The sequence below is a fragment of the Antrostomus carolinensis genome, unplaced genomic scaffold (genome assembly GCF_000700745.2).
Source record: "Antrostomus carolinensis isolate BGI_N321 unplaced genomic scaffold, ASM70074v2 scaffold51406, whole genome shotgun sequence".
NCBI lineage: Eukaryota > Metazoa > Chordata > Aves > Caprimulgiformes > Caprimulgidae > Antrostomus > Antrostomus carolinensis.
This window is the reverse complement of record NW_010324955.1, coordinates 2680-21594: the sequence shown is the minus strand read 5'-3', so window position 1 is coordinate 21594 and position 18915 is coordinate 2680. Positions and strand designations below refer to the sequence as shown.

General features: G+C 35.7%; 1 protein-coding gene across 2 annotated transcripts in view; it reads right to left on the bottom strand.

The window, feature by feature from the left end:
- SREK1 (splicing regulatory glutamic acid and lysine rich protein 1) overlaps positions 1-18499 on the bottom strand; it is a 26393-nt gene extending 7894 nt beyond the window's left edge. For both annotated transcript variants that reach the window (XM_010171059.2, XM_010171060.2), the window contains exons 1-8: positions 18373-18499; positions 10485-10600; positions 8984-9148; positions 7794-7972; positions 7045-7175; positions 5469-5583; positions 2765-2878; positions 53-114 (exon numbers count right to left, since the gene is read on the bottom strand). In XM_010171059.2, coding sequence (XP_010169361.1) covers positions 53-114; positions 2765-2878; positions 5469-5583; positions 7045-7175; positions 7794-7972; positions 8984-9148; positions 10485-10547 — 829 coding nt within the window. In that variant the 5' untranslated portion in view covers positions 10548-10600; positions 18373-18499. The remainder of the gene's footprint in view (positions 1-52; positions 115-2764; positions 2879-5468; positions 5584-7044; positions 7176-7793; positions 7973-8983; positions 9149-10484; positions 10601-18372) is intronic.
- Positions 18500-18915: the final 416 nt, after the last annotated feature.

Genomic DNA, 18915 nt, shown 5'->3' with positions numbered 1-18915 from the left:
CTGTCTTTGTCTCTGTCTCGGTCTCTCTCCTTCTCCTTGTCTCGGTCTCTCTCTTTCTCCTTTTCTTTGGCCTTTTCTTTTTCCTTGACCTTTTCTTTGTCTCTTTTCTTGTCCCTGTGAAAAGCCAAACAAAAATCCATTAATTAATCTTTGAACTTTCCAATTAAAATTACAAGTAACTTTTTAGCATACATTAATTGCTCAAGATAAAGTATGTATCTCTGTCAAAAAATTCTCATTATTCAGTATTTTAATTTTCCACCTCTGTTCACCATGAGGGAAAGTTTATATAACTAGGAAAAATTTGGAAACCAAACTGGAGAAGGGTAGGCCAAAATGAAATCAAAGTTGTGATCTTCAGAGCAATGTTATTACATTTATGAGAGCAATGTATTTTCAGCTAAGTTATGTTGTTATATACATACACACATAGTTTCTACATGTTTTCAGGAGTAAGATGAACTCTATGATCTATAAATCTACCCTACTAAAAGTGTGCCCACATAAAATGGACTGCAGATTAACCACTCCCACATGAATAATGACATCTGACTGACAGTAATCTTGTATCTCTCACACGGATATTCTGGAACTGCTTGGAAGTCCTACAACAATTAATACACAGAAATAAAAACACAGGGATAAAATTTCACCAAACTCTATCAAAAGGCAAATGTAAGGTCAAAACTCAATTAAGAAAATTGAATTATCTGTAACGTCATTAGGAATTTTAAAATTTTTGAAAAATTGTTAATATAGTAAAAACAGAAGCAAAGATAACAGCAAGTCAGGTTCTTTGGGACAGGGAAAATGACACATGTTCATAAAAAGAGTAATAGCGAGGAAAGTTCCAACTGATGTTCTAGTTGTCAAGCTAAACAAAAATTTATTAGATCATAGCTTTGGCTAGAAGATTGCATTTTGGTATAGGATTATTTGGAAGTGTGAGACTCCACCTTTTCTTTCTAGCAAAGACACACATGACTCCTACACTTGCCTCGAGGACATGTGAAAATGAACAATTTTTCAGAGAGAGAAACAAGAGAGAGCACAAGAGAAGCAGGTGATTAGAAGGCCTTTACATGTCCAAGAGAACCAGAGTGACAGAAGTTGCTGTGTCTATTGGTACTGGTACCTATTCTAGCATTTTTAAAGATTCTCAAAGAGACTCTTTCACACACGAAAGATCCACAGTCCCCACATTTCTTCAATGGATTAAGTGTTTGGCTGTACCTTCTTCTCAACTGCTAATAAACAGTAGGCTGTTGTACGCACTGTGACCTGACAACTTCATTGGAAGTCTCAGAGAAGGAATGTAAGATCATTAATGATCCAACAGCACACAATCCCTGCAACACAATCCCTGTACACAATCCCAGTGACCCAGGAAGTGGTCTTCCAGTTAAATTATCACAGAGATTTCATTGGACTTGCCCCTTCCAGTGAGGAGATATCTCAAGAAGCTCCAGACAACAGCAACAGATAAATCAAAAGGATCCATCAATAAAGCCCAGCTAGCTATATAGCCTATTCCTGTTTCCACTGAGGTCCACAGATCTGCAGATCTCTTTCCCACAAAACTTCTTCCCTTAAAAACAAGAGGCAACTGCATAACCTAAGTATGAAGCTCTCTTTAAATGAATCAGGGGAATTAGAGAGATGAAACAGAATGAAAAGTACCGTAACTTCTACTCAGGAAGCTAGTCCAATAGGCATTTTTGGTTTGTGATTATTCACTACTTCATCCCTCAGAAAATGATGTTATTATCTTGTTGGAATCTTACTGTTCAGTAATTAAGACAATCAGACTTAAAAATGAATAGACTACATAAAATATAGAATCAGAGGATGGTTTGGGTTGGAAGGGACCTAGTTCCAATCCCCTGCCATCAGCAGGGACACCTTCCATTAAATGACCAGGTTGCTCAAAGCCTCATCCAGCCTGGCCTTGAACACTTCCAGGGAGGGGGCATCCACAACTTCCTTGGGCAACCTGTTCCAGTGTTTGACCACCCTCACAGGAAAGAATTTCCTTCTAGTATCTAATCTAAACCTATCCTCTTCCAGTTAAAGCCACTACCCCTTGTTCTATCACTACCTGCCTTTGTAAAAAGTCCTTCTCCAGCTTTCTTGTAGGCCCCCTTCATATATCTACATACATATGTATTAGATCCTTAAATGCAAATACGCCATGTAACAGATACATGCATTTGTGCCCACAGCAGTGTATGGCCAATATGAGATACCCAAAGCTGCAAATAAAGGCTCACGCACCAAGATTCTATAAACGTTCTCAGAATGTGGGATCAAGTTCAGCCTGATTCCAACCTTCTCAACAGATGCAGATGGAAGAAGCATTATCCACTTTTTTGTGGGTTGCACAGGCTACACAGAACATTCCTAACCTATTAACCAAGTCTGGCAATTCAAGTTACCTGTTTTCAGCCAGCTTGCACATTGGTATAAATGTAGACTAGACCATCAAAGTTTAGGTACTTCGGTGTGGTGGTTAAACCCCAGCAGGCACTGTATGAGCTACTATGAAGAAAATTAACTCTATTCCAGACAAAACCAGTACAAACAGCATTAAATTTTACTATCTAGCCTTCCGTCCCATAGACAAAGCCTAGGGACAGGGTAAAGCATTTAAAAATTCCACCCTTCACCATCACCTAAAGGGTCTGCTGGATTTATTTCTTTTTCCCACAAACTCTGTACTGTGTGCTCAGAAGAACAGTTATAATTTCTTAGGAATGGAACTCACCGAGACTGAGAGCGACTTCTTGATTTCCGCCTCTCCCTAGATCTAGACCGTTTTTTCAGGGGACTTCGGCGTCTGTCCTTGTGTCTTGACACTGATCTGTTGCCAGATCTACTTCTGTATGAACAATGCCAAGAGAAAAATACTTTAATATTGAAACTTCATATAAATTAGGTTAACCAACAAAGGAAAAAAACCATAAAACTTGCCTCACTACATACAATTATATAAAGAGTTACACCTCAGTAACATACTGCCTAACAACATTTTTGCAGGTGTTCATGCCCTTCTTTGAAACAATGCACTGTTTAAGTAACACCCATGTTTCATCATAACCTCCATGAACACTCTGGAGGATAGCTGTCCTTAGTAAATTACAGTGCAAAAAAATCTATTATAGACAATTTGTAACAGCTTATAAAAATAATTAGTTATATTTTGTTTCTTTTCCAGGCCCAGTCATTTATTGTAGTCTTGGTCACTGAGGAAAGATGGCTTTAACTGGTCCGTTTTCACTTTGTTCTCCAGACTTACAATCTAAATACACTTTAAAAAAACAAACGAAAACAAAAACCAGACCACTGTCTGTGGTTCAGCATTTAGTCAAGTTACCTTTTCAGTTGGAAGGATTTGTTAGATTGCATTTAAACTACAAAAATTCTCAAGGAATGAGCATTTACTACATGATAAAAAAGGAATGCAAGCCATGTACACATATACTCTGATTAAAATCCAATTAAAGTCTTCTGATAAATGTATACAGTACAGTCGCAGATTTGATGAAGAAAATAACTTCTAAATATTACTTAATAATTAATTTTTTAAATTTTCTCCCTTTTTTTTTAAAAAAAAAAAAAAATATATATATATTTTTTTTTTTTTTTTACAAAATAGTCCCTATTTTTGAAGATCATATGTCCTAGGAAAAGCAAAAATAAAAAGCTAAATTTGAACATTAAGTTTCAAAAAGCTACGACTGGATATTCTGTCTGAGGTTAAAGTACTATGAAGTTTTAACTTGCCAAAGACAGAAAGGCCATGCATATTACCCAATAAATCCTGAAGAACAGGGAGGTACAAAACATACCAGCTCCACCTGTCTCCTGCAGCTCAAACACACAGAGTATATATACCAAGAGGAGTGGAAAGGCAGTAATTTTTTACCTACAGCTTTGTTCTGCTTATCAGTGCAGAACTACAAACTAACTACAGGAAAAACTAATTAAAAATGAGTCAAAATAAGACCCTGAATAAATTTTATATCATAGAGATGAAAATTATTTGTTTTACAAGACAGTATAACAGGGAAGTGGTAAGGATAGTTTATTCTTAGGGATGAAGTTGCCTCAACAGATCAGACTGGCCTTTTTCAGCATCTTCTCAAAACTGACAGAAGTAGCAGTAAATTGTTAAAAAACCCCAACAAAACATCACTATTGAAAGCTGTTTAAAGCACAGGTGTTTCACATAAAGCACAGGTTTTTCACAAATGAAAAAAATCCAAGTTTATCTGCTAAAAATCAATTTAGTTTTTGTTAATACAGAATAGTACTGAGATGACTGCATTGTTACACAAAAGATGTTTTCTCAGTTATGTCCTGAGTTAAAGAAACAGCAAAGCAAGCAATAAGGAAGCAGCCAAATTATTCCTCTTGCATTAAAAAGGTACCTCATATTTTGAGGTCATTAAATAACATGTACTGTGGTGTCCTGCTATTGCAAAACTGAAGTCTGCACTTTAGAGCATATTTGTTTGGTAGTATAATTGGTGATAACCCCACCTGTCTGCCTTTTCAGTATCTAAAAGAATTCTAGTTGCCTTGTTAAAAGATGATGCACGAAAGGATGAAATAGAGCTGTTGCTGCAACACTGACCACACTCACTTTTTAAAACTAACCTACCAAATACATTGTTTTGTTGGGTTTTTTTTCCCTTTTCATAGTTAACGTAGCAAAGTATCTTTAGACTGATGACATAAATGCTCAGAAGCCATTCCTGACACTGAAAGAATCTGAGCAATTTCACAAAGCGTTTGTAAGTCTCACATAGCAACACTGTCTCATTCTTGGAAGAAGTCTTAATACATATACTTGAGTGGTGATCTAGTAATTTTATTTTCTCCCATATTCCAAAATGTGTTTCAGAACTGAACAAATTTAGCAAAGCAAACAAAATCTGAAGAAGGAAAAATGGCCTCTAGTGCCTTTTTCTGCTGCTTTTAAAAACCACAGCTTCACATTTACAGTATAATAAATAAAAATACTAAATCTGTAAAATCAATGTTTAGAAGTTCAGACATCAGGAACTTTCTACTAGCAAAACCAGCCAACCTATCTGCTCAGGGTGTTAACAGTAAACTACCTGTTCGATGCACAAAACACAGCTAACTATTTTTTTAAAATACAGGTCACAAAATTGTACATGGCACAAAAGGTACCAGGAAATCACAGAAATGGCTACGCTACATAGCACAAAAAGTGCCTTCTAGCGTGTTTTAACTGGAAATAATAATGAAAATACTTAGCATTGAGACGGAAAGAGTATCTGTACACGGCCAAGTTCCTGGTTACTCTGATCTGCTCAGCGTAACTCAGCAATATTCTCTACAGAGATACTTGTCTTATAACTCAGTAAGAAATCTCAGTACAATCACCACTCAAAAAACCCTAGTATGTTCCTTTAGTCCAAAATTAAAACCATACCTACCTGTGTTTGGAGTGTGACCTTTTCCTTCTAGATCGGGATTTTGAGCTAGATCTGGATTCTGAACGAGAATGGGAACGAGATCGACCGCCTTTTCTTTCACTGCTCTTTCCAGACTCTGAGAGGAAAAAACCACTTTGCAGTGTAAGCTCAGAACATTTAAAGATCCCAGTTAACAATCTGGCACAAGTGGAATGTACCACATAGAGTGCAAGGGGCCTACTCTTTGCACATCTTCCTTCTTTGCAAATATCCTTCAGAAACATCCAAGAAAGTCATTGCACATACTCGTTGAGTGCAGCCATCCTGCAGCAGTACACATAAACCAGATAATTATACACAGCTAGCTCTATTTGGAATGGCATTTATGTTGCTGCCATAATGCACAAGATCACAACATGTTCTCTTCTTGGTCTATTATTTAATATGATTACTTTTTTTTTTTTTTAAATAACCTGAGAATAATAGAGTAAATTTAGAGGGCATAATTTTAAAAACAAGCATAAAATGTAAATAGTAATTAGTACTTTCTTTAGGTATTTCAACCACTGTACAAATACTGAACTTTAATTCCTCAAACACTGTTTTGTGAGAGGAAGGGATAGAGAGAACAGAGTGAAAAGTTTGATCCAAAGGCCAGGAAGTCAACAGAAACCTTAACAGGGACCCCACCATTTTGCTGCTTAACACTGAGGACAGGTTAGAGACATTTCACTTCCAGCCCTAAAAAACAACAGAAAATACTCATCCATGCACTCCCCGCACCCCGCCCCTGAAAACCCCCCCAAAACCTCAAGATTCCACACTATCTAACCTATCTACGACAAAGTCTGGGCTTGTTAGTAAGAAGAATGGCAAAATCTCTCTCATGAAAAGAAAAAGGAGGATCTCAACTGCATGTTTAACAAGTTGAGAATTTTTTTATGCTGAGGTCAGCACAGAAATGTCTGTCTAACCTCTCAACCCACCAAAACCTTCTTCATTGGCCTGATATCTCAGAGTTAACATGGATCAGGGAACCAATCTTGATGAAAAAGGTCCTTTATAATACGTTAAGTTTTATCACAGATTCATTCTCTGATCCCATTGGTTATGAAGATGCACACAGTCTTCAGCCAGCATGAAAAAGAGCTTATACAGAGACAAAATTAACCTGGTGCAGGTAAGGAAAGCGCACTATTGCTCCTTTCAGAACCATGCTAGCTCCCTCTGATCATTAAACTATGGCATTAATCAGTGCTAGAGAATAAAACAAAATAAAATACAAAGCATTTTCTTTTAAAACTTTTAAAGTACTTTGAACTTAAAAAGCACCAACATTACGTATTAATTTAGTATTAATTTTGTATTTTTGAAAACATTCAGTGAGCATGTATCTGAAAATGAGACATGATGAAATAAAAGTAAGCTTAATTCCACTGCTCTGCTGCACGAACACAGTTTTGATTATTTTCTTTTTTTTACAACATGTATTGTTCACCTTTGAGTACCCTTTTCCTTTGTTTGAAAATGCTCTTAAAAGGATGTGCCAAGGTACACACAGAACATACTTGTTAGGTAATGCATGTAATATACCTACCAGGCTCAATAGCAGCAGATATGAAAGACTGGGCTTCCCTTACTCTCTTCATCACTTCTTCCAGTTCCTTGGCAGCAGCCTGTGGTGTCATCTCAGGTGGCTTCACTATTGCATTATTGGAGTGATTTATTCTAAAGTAAGGAAAAACAAAACCTTTAACTCCCAAACCCTTGAAAAGGGAAAATGAAAAACAAATAAGAAAAAGACCTCAACTTCCACTGTGGTGTACATGTTCCACAATACAACTAAAAACTTCTGCAAAACTACAGATTTGTCCCAACACTCATCTGTTCTAAGTATCTGAAATGTCTTTTATTGCTTTCAAATCTTACAGCTTTTAAATAAATGCAGCACAGAATTTCTGTGTTAAAGTATTTTCTAGTAGAAGTCTAGGAATCTATTTCTCCATTTCAGATCAAATCTCTATGTTAAGGCCTACTAATTACAAACAAATCATATAGAAGCTTAATTAGTACTACAGACTTTGCAGATTCTTTCAGTATTATAGCTTCCACTACCTCAAGATTAAATAGAAATATATTTCACTCAATGCCATCCATATTCTTCTCAGAGAAAATTATGGTCAACCTTGAAATTGGAGTTTATAAATATGTCTGAGCTGACTAACAACTGGTCCTTATAGTGAAGAATATACTCAACACAACAGTTTCCTGCACATCAGAGTCATAAATTTACAAGGACAAAAGAAATCTCTCATTCAATAGTCATATGGATAACTAATTTCTTACTTCAGTGGTCTGTCTCCAAACATAACTCCATTAAAGGCAAGAGCTCGCGGTACAGAATTTTGGTCTGCAAATTCCACAAAAGCAAATCGTGTTGGTTGTGTCTCATCACCTGCCATTCGCACAAATTTGACTTCTCCAACTTGCTTAAAGAATTCAAGCAGCTGATCTGCTGTTGTAGTCTAGAAAGAGTCGAAGAGCTCAGCTGAAGTAAAATACATAATGAAAACCACTTATCCAATATATTAGGTAATCTAAGAGCTACAGATTTTGGAAAGATATCTCACCATTATTAAACTGGCAACATGAATTTGGTAATGTTACACTTTAAGAAAGACAGGTATTTTTTCTTTCATTAATCTAAAGAATATACTACAATTTTAAATAGTGCAACCACAAGCCTTAAAGTCCTACATCTAGGTTGAAAAAGCATTTGCAAAGGATTTTGCACTTTTCAGGCAAGTCACTTGAAATAACTGATGAGGAATTTCCTTATACACCTGAGTCCAAGCAACTGATTGTGAATTTTGATAAATTAATAAAAAAAAAATACAAACAATATTACAATACTTAACTATTATCTGGTTTTTTTCTACTCACTTCCAGCCTGTTTTATCTTACTGCAATCATTAGTACTTTTACAATAGTAGCTACTCTGGCAGTCAAAATCCCAAAATAAAATATACTTACATTGCCAGCAGCCAAAAGCTAAGAGTTTTTCAATTAATTCAATCAATTGCTGAAAAACCAAGCTACTGACAGACCTAACTTCCCTGTTACAGAAACTCAAAAGGTATTTATGCTAATTCTGCAGCTTCCACTAGGACCCATCATTGCATCTTACTGTACTTAACCAACTGTACAGAGTCATGGGGGACAGCTACCATTGTCTCATGACTTCTGAGGCACTGCTCAGCTCACACAACCCAGCAGGACACTTGATCAATGCACAAAATCATAACCGTGTTTACTGAATTCAGCTACAGTGTGATTTCTGTGGTATCCTGCCAGAATGAATGCCACAGTCTGGTCTGACCTGACTGGCACAGGAGCATTCAAAATCCAAAATATCACTAGTAAACAAAAAGATTTTTTTTGTAGTTTAAATTCCTATGTCATCCACTAATGAAAACTCTTCCATAAATTACAATTCTACACCTTCCATTAGTATTTCCATTACACAAAAAAGCTACCTGGGAATTCAAGTTTCCAACATAGACTGTTCTCCTGATTTCATCAATTTTGGATGGATCTACATTCCCCATAATTGGTGGTTGTGGTATTTCTCCCAGTGCCGTAATGTTAGGGTCCAATGCTGCTGCTGGTATAGCCCCCAAAGTGCCAAGTGAGACACCGAGCTGGAAAACACAAGAACAGAATATGCTTTGCCACCAAGCACTGGTTGGAGATACTTCACTTGTTAGCACTTGCCTGCCTCGTGCATTTCTGTAAAACTAAATCTAATGAATACAGGCAGTATTTTAAGGTCTCAACTGAGAACTTCTTTTAAAGAATAAAAATATACCCATAAATAATCTTCTATAGTTAAGGCCAGGGATGCAGTGTATCAATCAGAAAATATATAGGCTTGAATGTCTAATGTTTACAGTCAATCAAATTGAGTAAGATGCCTTCAGACACTGCTAATATTCTTATTTTTTTTGCCACAACAAGTAATAGGAGTAGATGAGGAATTACTGAGTCCTTGTTCAGCAAGGGAAGAAGGGAATTTGCAGTACCCAGCAAGAATTTTTTCTGTAATAGGTATCAGTCCATCAAAGGAACAGATAAGATACCATTTGGACAAATACATCATGTAAGGCAAGACTGCTTACAGCTGAAATGCAAAGGATATTAAGTGTAAGTTCTTTGCCTACAAACACAGTCACTTCCTAGGGAATGAGGACAATACAGCTCTAATTTTTTGAACTGGGAATTGAAATATCTTCTGAGGAATGTTATTAAAAAACTCACTTAAAAATCATTACTAAACTGTTCTGCTGAGTTCCTGGTTTGAATTTCATTTTCTCTACCCAAAAAGCAGCTGCCTTTCTAGCAAACAAATTTTCTAACAAGTGTGAGAAATTCTCAACAAGCCACCAGCAATTTTTTTTAATGTAACAAAAGAGAAAACTGCTATTTTAACTTGACGTTTTCCCTGAATAGGTCACAGCAGCCTGCTGATGTCAAGAAAGACTTACAGAAGCAAAAAGGAACTGAAGAGAAGTAGCAGCAGCTAGCTCCTATGCTTTTTATACTGAAAACATTGCTAGACAAACAGTGAAAAGCTCTATCATAGAGCTATCCAGTAAAAGCAGCCTAATGGCCTAATGCAGCGTTTTATTATTCCAATGAACTGTGTCAACGTAACTATTACGTGTTAACAAATTGTTAGGAGGTGCATAGCACTGCCACTGAACCAAATTAATGGAAGGACAACAATTAAAATGGACATAAACAAAAATCAGTATTTACCCCCTATTTTGCAAAATAATCTGAAAGAAAACCCCAAGAAAGGTAGTGCATAGACATCTTGTGTTCTACCCTCAAAAGAGGCACCTCAGCTACACCCTCAGTGATCCAGCATACAAGAGGACAACATCCATGCGTCAGATAATTCTAGTTCTCTGAACACAGGAAAGGCTACTGAATATAGCGAAAAGAGAAATCAAACAGTGACTGAATTTTACTTACTGTAGTCAAAGGGGTTGGTGTGGGTATAGGAAGCAACCCTGCACCAGGCATCAGGCTTGTCATAGTAGGAGCAGGCGCCAACAGAGAAAGGGCTTTGGCTTCATCTGGGATTTTACCTGAAGAAGCAAATGAAAGCATTACACAGAGTCAGAACACTACACAAATGTTACTCGTTCTATGATTTTACAATTACCCTTGCATTTAAAAATGTAATAAATAACAATGAATCTATCTACCAGATCCTTACAAAGAAACAAATAAGAACTTAAGTTTTTCCTTTTTCCCTGCTCTACTAGGAAAAACAAAAGTGAGCAAAACTTCAAAGACTAGTAATCTCATTAATGGATTATTACTTTAAAAACTGAATAATGTATACAATTATTTAACACTTTGAGCTATGGGTCACCTGTACTGGAAACTTAATGTTCATGAACCAAACGATATCAAGCATGGACGCTTTCCCAGGGCGGTGTTTTCGTGGTGATCGAAAGTTGTTTTACACATGACAACCGTTCGTGTTGGCTGCATCACTAATAGCACACAGAACATCAGATACAGAAAAGAAGAACATTTTTTAAAGTTTAATCCCCAGAAATGGCAAATAACCAAATCAGTAAAAGAGAAAAAAAAAGAAAAAAAAAAAAAAAAAAAAAAAGAAGAAGAAGAAAAAACAAAGTATGTGCTAACCGAAATTTGTGCTTTTTTTTTTTTATTCCTCTGGTGCTACCTACTTTGGATGTAAAAATAAATAAAAATAAAATAAAAACTACTGAACTACTGTGACTCCACACAATACATACTACAAGTGAAGGTGGAGGTGGTGGAGGGGAGGGCAGAAAAAAATTTAAGATTTCTACTGTCTCACATTCTAAGTTACCTCAGTTTACCTGAAACTTTGATAAATTAGCTTTAAATTTAATGAGATTGAGGAAAATCATAACTGATCAGGTAAGCAAGCTATATTTTCCCAAAATATGTATTTCCTACTGTTTCAACCAGATTCTATTCACCCATCATGCTAAAAGTTTTAAGTAATATCTTATCTGAATTAAAACCAGGTTTCATTCAACATTAATCACAGTTAGACTGCTAAATGAAGCCCCCAAAACCTTCAAAAATAAAAAGATTCAATAGTTAAACAATTATGATTACAACTGAATTAACATATTAAATTTGGAATGCAAAAGTATTTAAACTGGTACAAACTAATACTAAACTGAAAAACTAGAGGAGTTCTAATTACGCTAGGCATCTAGGATCTATTCGAAATTACTTGTGCAATCGTTTATACGCTATCCAGTCGAGTCCTTTAGTACTGCCCCGTGCACTTCAATAAACTATATGCTTTTATTTCAACACTGTTTTGAAAGTCGAGGTACATATAAATACTGCAGCAGTGGTTTTTACTGCTTTGGTTCAAACTATGTATGTTTTAACTATAAACCCCCTAACTTCATGATTTAAAAATGAATATAGAAATATTTATATCAAAAAGCAAAATATGAGGTAAGTTTCAAAACACCGTATAGTTTTAGCTATATGAGCTCTAATAGACCCCACAGGAAACACACTACTTTAAAAAAACAGAAAGAAGATAAAAGTGTTGCAAACCTGTTCTACAGATCTGCAGCAAGAACTGGATTATAGTTGGGTATGACCAAAGGACAAAACAAATCTAAATGAAACTTATTTATACGTAGCATGGGTGGAATAGAAAAGATAGAATAACAGTACCCATTTTTTTTCATGCTTCCTATTTACATTTATTTTATTTATGTTAAATTTTGAGGCACCTTGCTCCTTAACATGTAACAAACCACTTGATTTTGCTATCTAAAGGAGAGAAATAGGACAATTATTAGCACTTAAGAATTAACTGTGCAATAATGACTTCCAGGGCTTTTTAAAAAACATGCATGAATATGAGCCATCACAAACAACGTTCAGCACTCTTCACAGATCCCATTTTGAAGTCAGGCATGCAATAAGAGGTGTACCTGATTTGCCTGACTCTTCACGAGTATCAGGTACTCTGCTGCACATCCCGCCTAATATACAGCTAACTAACAGGCTTTTGAATATACAGTTCCAGCAGCTGTGCATGCAAATTAGGCATAGAATTATGTACCAGTTATTTTGAAAATCAAAATACTTAAATGTTTGCAAATGACTATGGAACCAGACCTTATCCTGGACAGCTAGCATCTTGCAGTTAACTGGATACACATGCAGGTTTGTACAGGATCAACAAACATGGCTCGAGTAAACCCAATGGCAGAAACGGCTCCTCAAATGGTGCGTCTGCATTCTGATTTAGATCCTTGGTCAGTAACATACATAAGTATATGCCTAATTTAAGTATGTGCTTACATACAGCCAATTCAATATACATTTAACCAGATAAACTTAAAGAGATCCTCAGGCATTTAGTCCTTTTAAAAAGAAACTGAGTTGGGCACATAACTAAATAGATAATGAGTCAAGTTCAGAAAGGTACTTAAATACAAGTCTAAACTTTAAGTATATGGGTTATCTTGCTGAAATAATTGGAATTAGTAATTTGCTCAAATGTTGCTCAAGGAATCCACTGAACACTTTCACTGAACACTTTCAGTTAAGTGCACTTTTACAACATTTCAAATAACACATAATATGCATAACTAAATTTTAACGTTAGCAGCATTATTTCCAGAATACTTTGGTCCTTCAACAATGTAGTATTTTATTCTAAATACAAAACCTTGTTGGTCAGTTCCAGGCCATGAACAAAGATTCATTTATTTTATTCAAGAATGAGAAAGAGTCTATCTCTACAGACAGACCCCTGAAAATTTGCCTGCATATTCAAATATACTGTCTTTTCAAAAGATCCTTCTCCAGTTTTTAAGACCAGATGAGACTTTTTAACAATTCTATAGAAAACAAACTGTTGTGAGAAAAACAAAAGAAAACCTGAAATATCTTGCAAATTTTCTTTTCTGTTCTTCAGACAGTTTTGAAAAACAGATTAATATGTGAGGCCAAATAACCTCATGACTTACAGGCTTTAAGTTTTGGACTTTTATCTCCGTGAATTTATTTATAAAAGGAATACAAGACCACAAAGATACAACAAAACATGTGGGTTATGACACAACAAATTAGGACACTGTAGCTTAGGGATAACTGGTTTTGGTTTTTAAACTCATGGTATTTAAAAGCTGAATGGAAATGAGGTAAAGATATTTATTTTCTAATGAGGGAAACAGACAAAATAAATATGCCACATCTATACCACATCCTTAGAAAGATTTGTTAGAAGCTCTTGTGTTTAGTAAATTATAGATTCTATGATCATTTATCGATTCTTCACTTTCAAAGGAATCAGGAAGCAGATGTAGATTAGCTCTGCATTGCCTAGAGACACCTTATGCTTCTTAAGAAGTGAACAGTTGTCCTAAATATCAGTTATGATTGTTACTTTTCTGTATTATCAAAGTGCTCAAGAGCCCTATCCAACCTAGCCCATACCAGAATCCATTTTGCTAAATGCTGAAAAGTATCTGCGTTAACGAAGTACTAATCACAGTATTTTTATCCCCCTCCAAGTGCTCAGAAGAAATTAATTGCCTGTTCTCTGTACTGAAACTACATGGTTAATCCTCTGCCCAAGAACTGCTTCTGCAATAAGTAAGTTTGCTTGTTTTAAAAACATTTACAGATCACATCTACTCTAAACATCATTAAAGAAATTGATATTTTCCTGCTATTTTAAAATCAACAGAAAATGCACACTTACAAACAAAATAATTTCTGTGCAATCCAACTGAAGAGTCTTATTGGATTTAGCAGCAGTGATGAAAGAGATTACACCTACTGGCAAGTACCTCAACTGTCACAGCTAAATCCAACAGAGATCAGAAGTAAAGCTCTTCCCAGTTGCAGTGCACAGCCTGGTGCATTACCAGAGCAAACTTAATTGGTCCCAATGCAGGTGGCTGGGAAGAGCAATGCCTGAGGACTAGACACACCACCTGGCCCACCACTTCTGTTTCAGGGCTTCCGTTCCACAAGAACTAAGAACACCACTTAGGGATAAGAACCTTCTCAATCACTCCAGCATGAACTGCCAGGGCTTCTGAGATTGTGACATGACCAAGATGACAGTTTTTTTTGCTTTCTTTCTTTTTCCCCCCCCCCCCCCCCCCTTCTTGAAATACCACCACTGGAGCATGTCAAAGTGCAATATACACATACATACAGACACACACACACAACAGAGTTGATTCAACCTTCTCACAAATAACAGTGTTAACAGACAATATGCCTCACATAACACATTCCAACCAAAACTTTAGGCTGCATTTGTACTTATGAGTGGTAAACAGTTTTCTTCTGAAAATTACAAAAACAAATGGATGAAATCTTACTGCCACTGACCTCACTGGAGCAAGGTTTCATCAGAAGCAAACAAGTATTTAATGACATTCCATATTCATGAAAGTTCAATTTCAGAAATAATTATTTTAAACTCTTCATATTAGACATAAATAGTAAGCCTTCTTTTAAACCGACCATGCAACCTAAAATAAAAATACTCTGCTGAGAAGAGGAAAAATAGCAGAGAAAGATCATGACTTTACTTGGTAAAATTAATTCTCCAGAAGTAAGAGTCTCAACTGTCCTTTTCCAAGATAAACTCATAAAGCATAACATGTGAAAGAATGTATCTTAACACCGATATATTTTTCACTACTCCTGTCTTCCGACATAATGTACTCATCTTTTGAATTCAGATGCTTAAACGTATTCCATATCAAATTTATCCATAATTCACAGCATAAAAATTAATCATATTCTAAATTCTGGGTATACCATCCACCATTCATAAGCAGCTTCAGATCAACTTCAAAATGAAACACTGTGAACCCTTTACAAAACACCATTTTTACAGAACTGAAGTACCAGTTCACAAGTACAATGATTTAACAGAACAAAACAAAAAAAAAGGGACAAAATAAAAAAAAAAAAGAAAAGAAACAAGGGAAAGAAAGCAAAATAAAATAAAAACAGAGACAGGGCGTCCATCTTCAGCAGGCCAGACTTCGATCTCATTTCCCCCATGAAGGTTTCACTTGGCGGCAGGTTTAGTGGCATGGCAAACAATGCCTAACTCAGGCAAGTGTAACAGGTCTGCCTTGGCCAGTCTAGTCATCTAATAATGCACAAATATCACACAGAGAAAACATACAAAACCAAATTAATAGTCAAAATCCATCTACCAGATAATGTGGACATAAAATTTAGAATGATTAGGGTGGCATCTTTGTTTATCTTTCAACCTTTGTGTTCTCAAAGTATAACGTTTAAAGAAAAACCTACCAATATATACACAAAAAAGTAATATTTGAAAAATAAAAAAAGCTTAACAGTTACTCCATTAAAATTATGTTTTTGTTAAACTGTTTATTAAATGACACAAAATGAACATTGTTTTCATTGTGTAGTAATTCCATCCTCATACTTCCTTGATTTACCATTGTTTAAATGCACTCCGAATTTCAGATTTCATTCTGGTTTTTAAAACCAAGTTTTCAGAGTTCCATTTTACCTCTCCTCTATGTCCAATTCGGCGCAAGAACTGTTTTATTACTGGCACCATGGGCCAAGTATATAGTTTTACCTCTTGGCAGGATATAGCTACCACTACTTTTAAAGTCCGTGATACACTCCACTGACTCCATTAACAATGCATTGTATTATATACAGTGAAACAAAAATCTTGTGCTGTGGGCTTCAAAATCATACTTATTCCACACAATAAATTCCTCAGAAAGTTAAACCTATATAAATTTACATATTTATAAATTAAAATTAGTGATTCTCTTCAAAAGGTACATGGAAACAGCATTGTGACATAAAAAAAAATTGACCTCACAACCCCAATTACTTGTTCACCTGCTTACGCATAAATCTCTGTGGAGTCCAAGATTATTTTGATCAGTGACAATTTTCCTGTAACACGTTTTCTCAGAAATGCCTAGTAAGTCAGCTACAAACGGGGTTGGAACATGATTTGTCAGAACTTCGATCTTTTTCTCCTTCCATCCATTGCCTACCATCAAGAGACACAGGAAAACGTAGCTTTACCTGCCTGCTGCCTTATCGTGTCAGGCAGTGAACTCATCACAAGAAAAAAAACAGGAAGCCTGTTCGTTCATTAGGTGGCAACCTTCCCTCTCTGGCAGTACTGAACCAGTGTTAAGGTGTTTTTGATGAAACATAAAACTAAGATCCTGAATAATTTGTAGTCAATTATTTAGGGGCAATTTTTCAATAATAAGGACTCTGGTCCCATTAGCCTCTACACAGCTTCAAGTAGGTACAGCAACATCGTCTTTGTTGTTTAAGAACAAGTTCAAAAAATAAAACCAAAAAGCCCCCAAAAGAAGGCATAAAAGCAACTAAAAATCTAGGCTTTACAAAGACAAACATGTGTGCCATATGCCCTTATTAAGAAGGCTACAAGAACAGGCAGTATATTGCTGGTCAATATAGCCTTTAGTGAAAGTACTTATAGAGTCTACAAAATTTTGGAGACTTGTCAGAGTTTGCTAGGAGCATCCCAGCCCATTATTACAGCAGCACTAATCTCACACTACGCAGATCAGTGGCAAACATGCCAAAGAATGGTATTCTGGGACCACTGTTACCAAACTCCAAGAAGTCAAGGGTTATTTTTTGAACCAAAACCTGATTCTTGCAGTTGGAAAAGTTATGTTAATAGGAGGTATTTCTGGACTTGCTGCAGCCTACAGTTCCATCATTCTAAATACTGTTGTTCATGGCAAAACAGCTACCATGTTCAAAGTGAAGTCAGGTTCACTCCACCAGCTGGAACGTTTCCACTCCAAAGCAGCAAAAAGTCCAGAACCAAATGGGCAGATGCTCAATTCCACAATGATCTCAATGAAGTCAATGGGGCTCTGCCTGACGCCAGCGACACAGAACTGTATTCAGACCTGGGATATTATACTAATAATATGAACTACCTTGTACTCAACACACCTGTAAAAGAATGCCCTCAAAGCTAGTTAAAGGAACACCTGTAAATTTAGTATTCACCAAGCACTGTATTTTATTAAGAGTTTTAAAAATATTTTATGCTGGAAGTATTCTGTACAGATCACTGCATTTTCAAAGAGACAGCTAAAACCAAAAAGGAGTACCAGTATACATAAGAAAGCCTTTTTATGGCACACAAAGTAATATTTTCCACAATAACAAGAAAGGAAAAATGATTTTTTAAATTAAACTAGCAGGTAAACATTTATATTCAAACAGTAATCATCACTTTGAATGCTAAGTATTTTAGATTAGATGAATCTAAAATGGCCGAATGCATATACCACAAGTCTACAAGACAAAAATGGGATTCAGTCTAAAAAAAAAAAAATTGAAATATAATCAGCATCTTAAAAGAAAAAACAAATAAAAACAAAACAAGAAAACCCACCACACCAAACCAAACTGCAATGTTATCATTGCCTAATCTTTTCAGTGCTCCATTGACTTCAGTGAGAACTCTGTGTGAGAACAAGCTTGCCAATGCAAACCATACTGAAGGGAATTATTTTACCTTATTTTCCCCCAAACCATGTAATAGCTGCAGAAAACTGAACTCTCCTAATTTAAATTAACTGTCTTTTTTCTAATGCTGAATTTCAATTAAATCTATCTAACTGTGTTTCTTCATTCATTTTTCAATTTTGTTTCAAGACATTTTTTTCAAAAAGCAATAAAATAAAATAAAATAACAACAGAGCACCAACTCCTTACATGGAAAGCTTAAAACAATTAGCAGACACAACACAGACCAACATTACAGAAGAATGTCTAAAATACAAACCTTCTGCGCAGGGCACAACTATCAAAGCTCTGTCAATAAAAACCGTGTTAGTTAGATGCTGGGCCACACCAACACTCGATGCTTCACGAAACTTAATATAACATACTTTGGATGAAAAAGCAAGAGGTGCGTTGCTGCAAGATAAAAGGAAAAAAACAATTAGTCACATCAAATAATTGTATACATGTATTTTTGAACTATTACTCCTCAAGAAAAAAATAAATTTTAGACTTCCTGGAAAAGTTAGCCAAAAGAGCAAGAGTACAGAAATCTGCCCACTTATTATGTCACTGAAAAAAAGCATAGCACGGCACCTCCTGCTTTTTAATGGAAACTTATGGAAGCCAAAATCCCAGATTAACAGGGCTAATTTTCATTTATAATCTTGCTAAATAACATTGGCCAGTACATTCCAAATTACTGTTATAAATAGTGTCTTTACTTGACACATTTCCCAGGTAAAACATTTATAGTTTATCTTTTTTCCTCCAAATAATCCTTGTTTAGGAAAGTTAAACAAGCAGCCTCATCATTTTTCAGTGA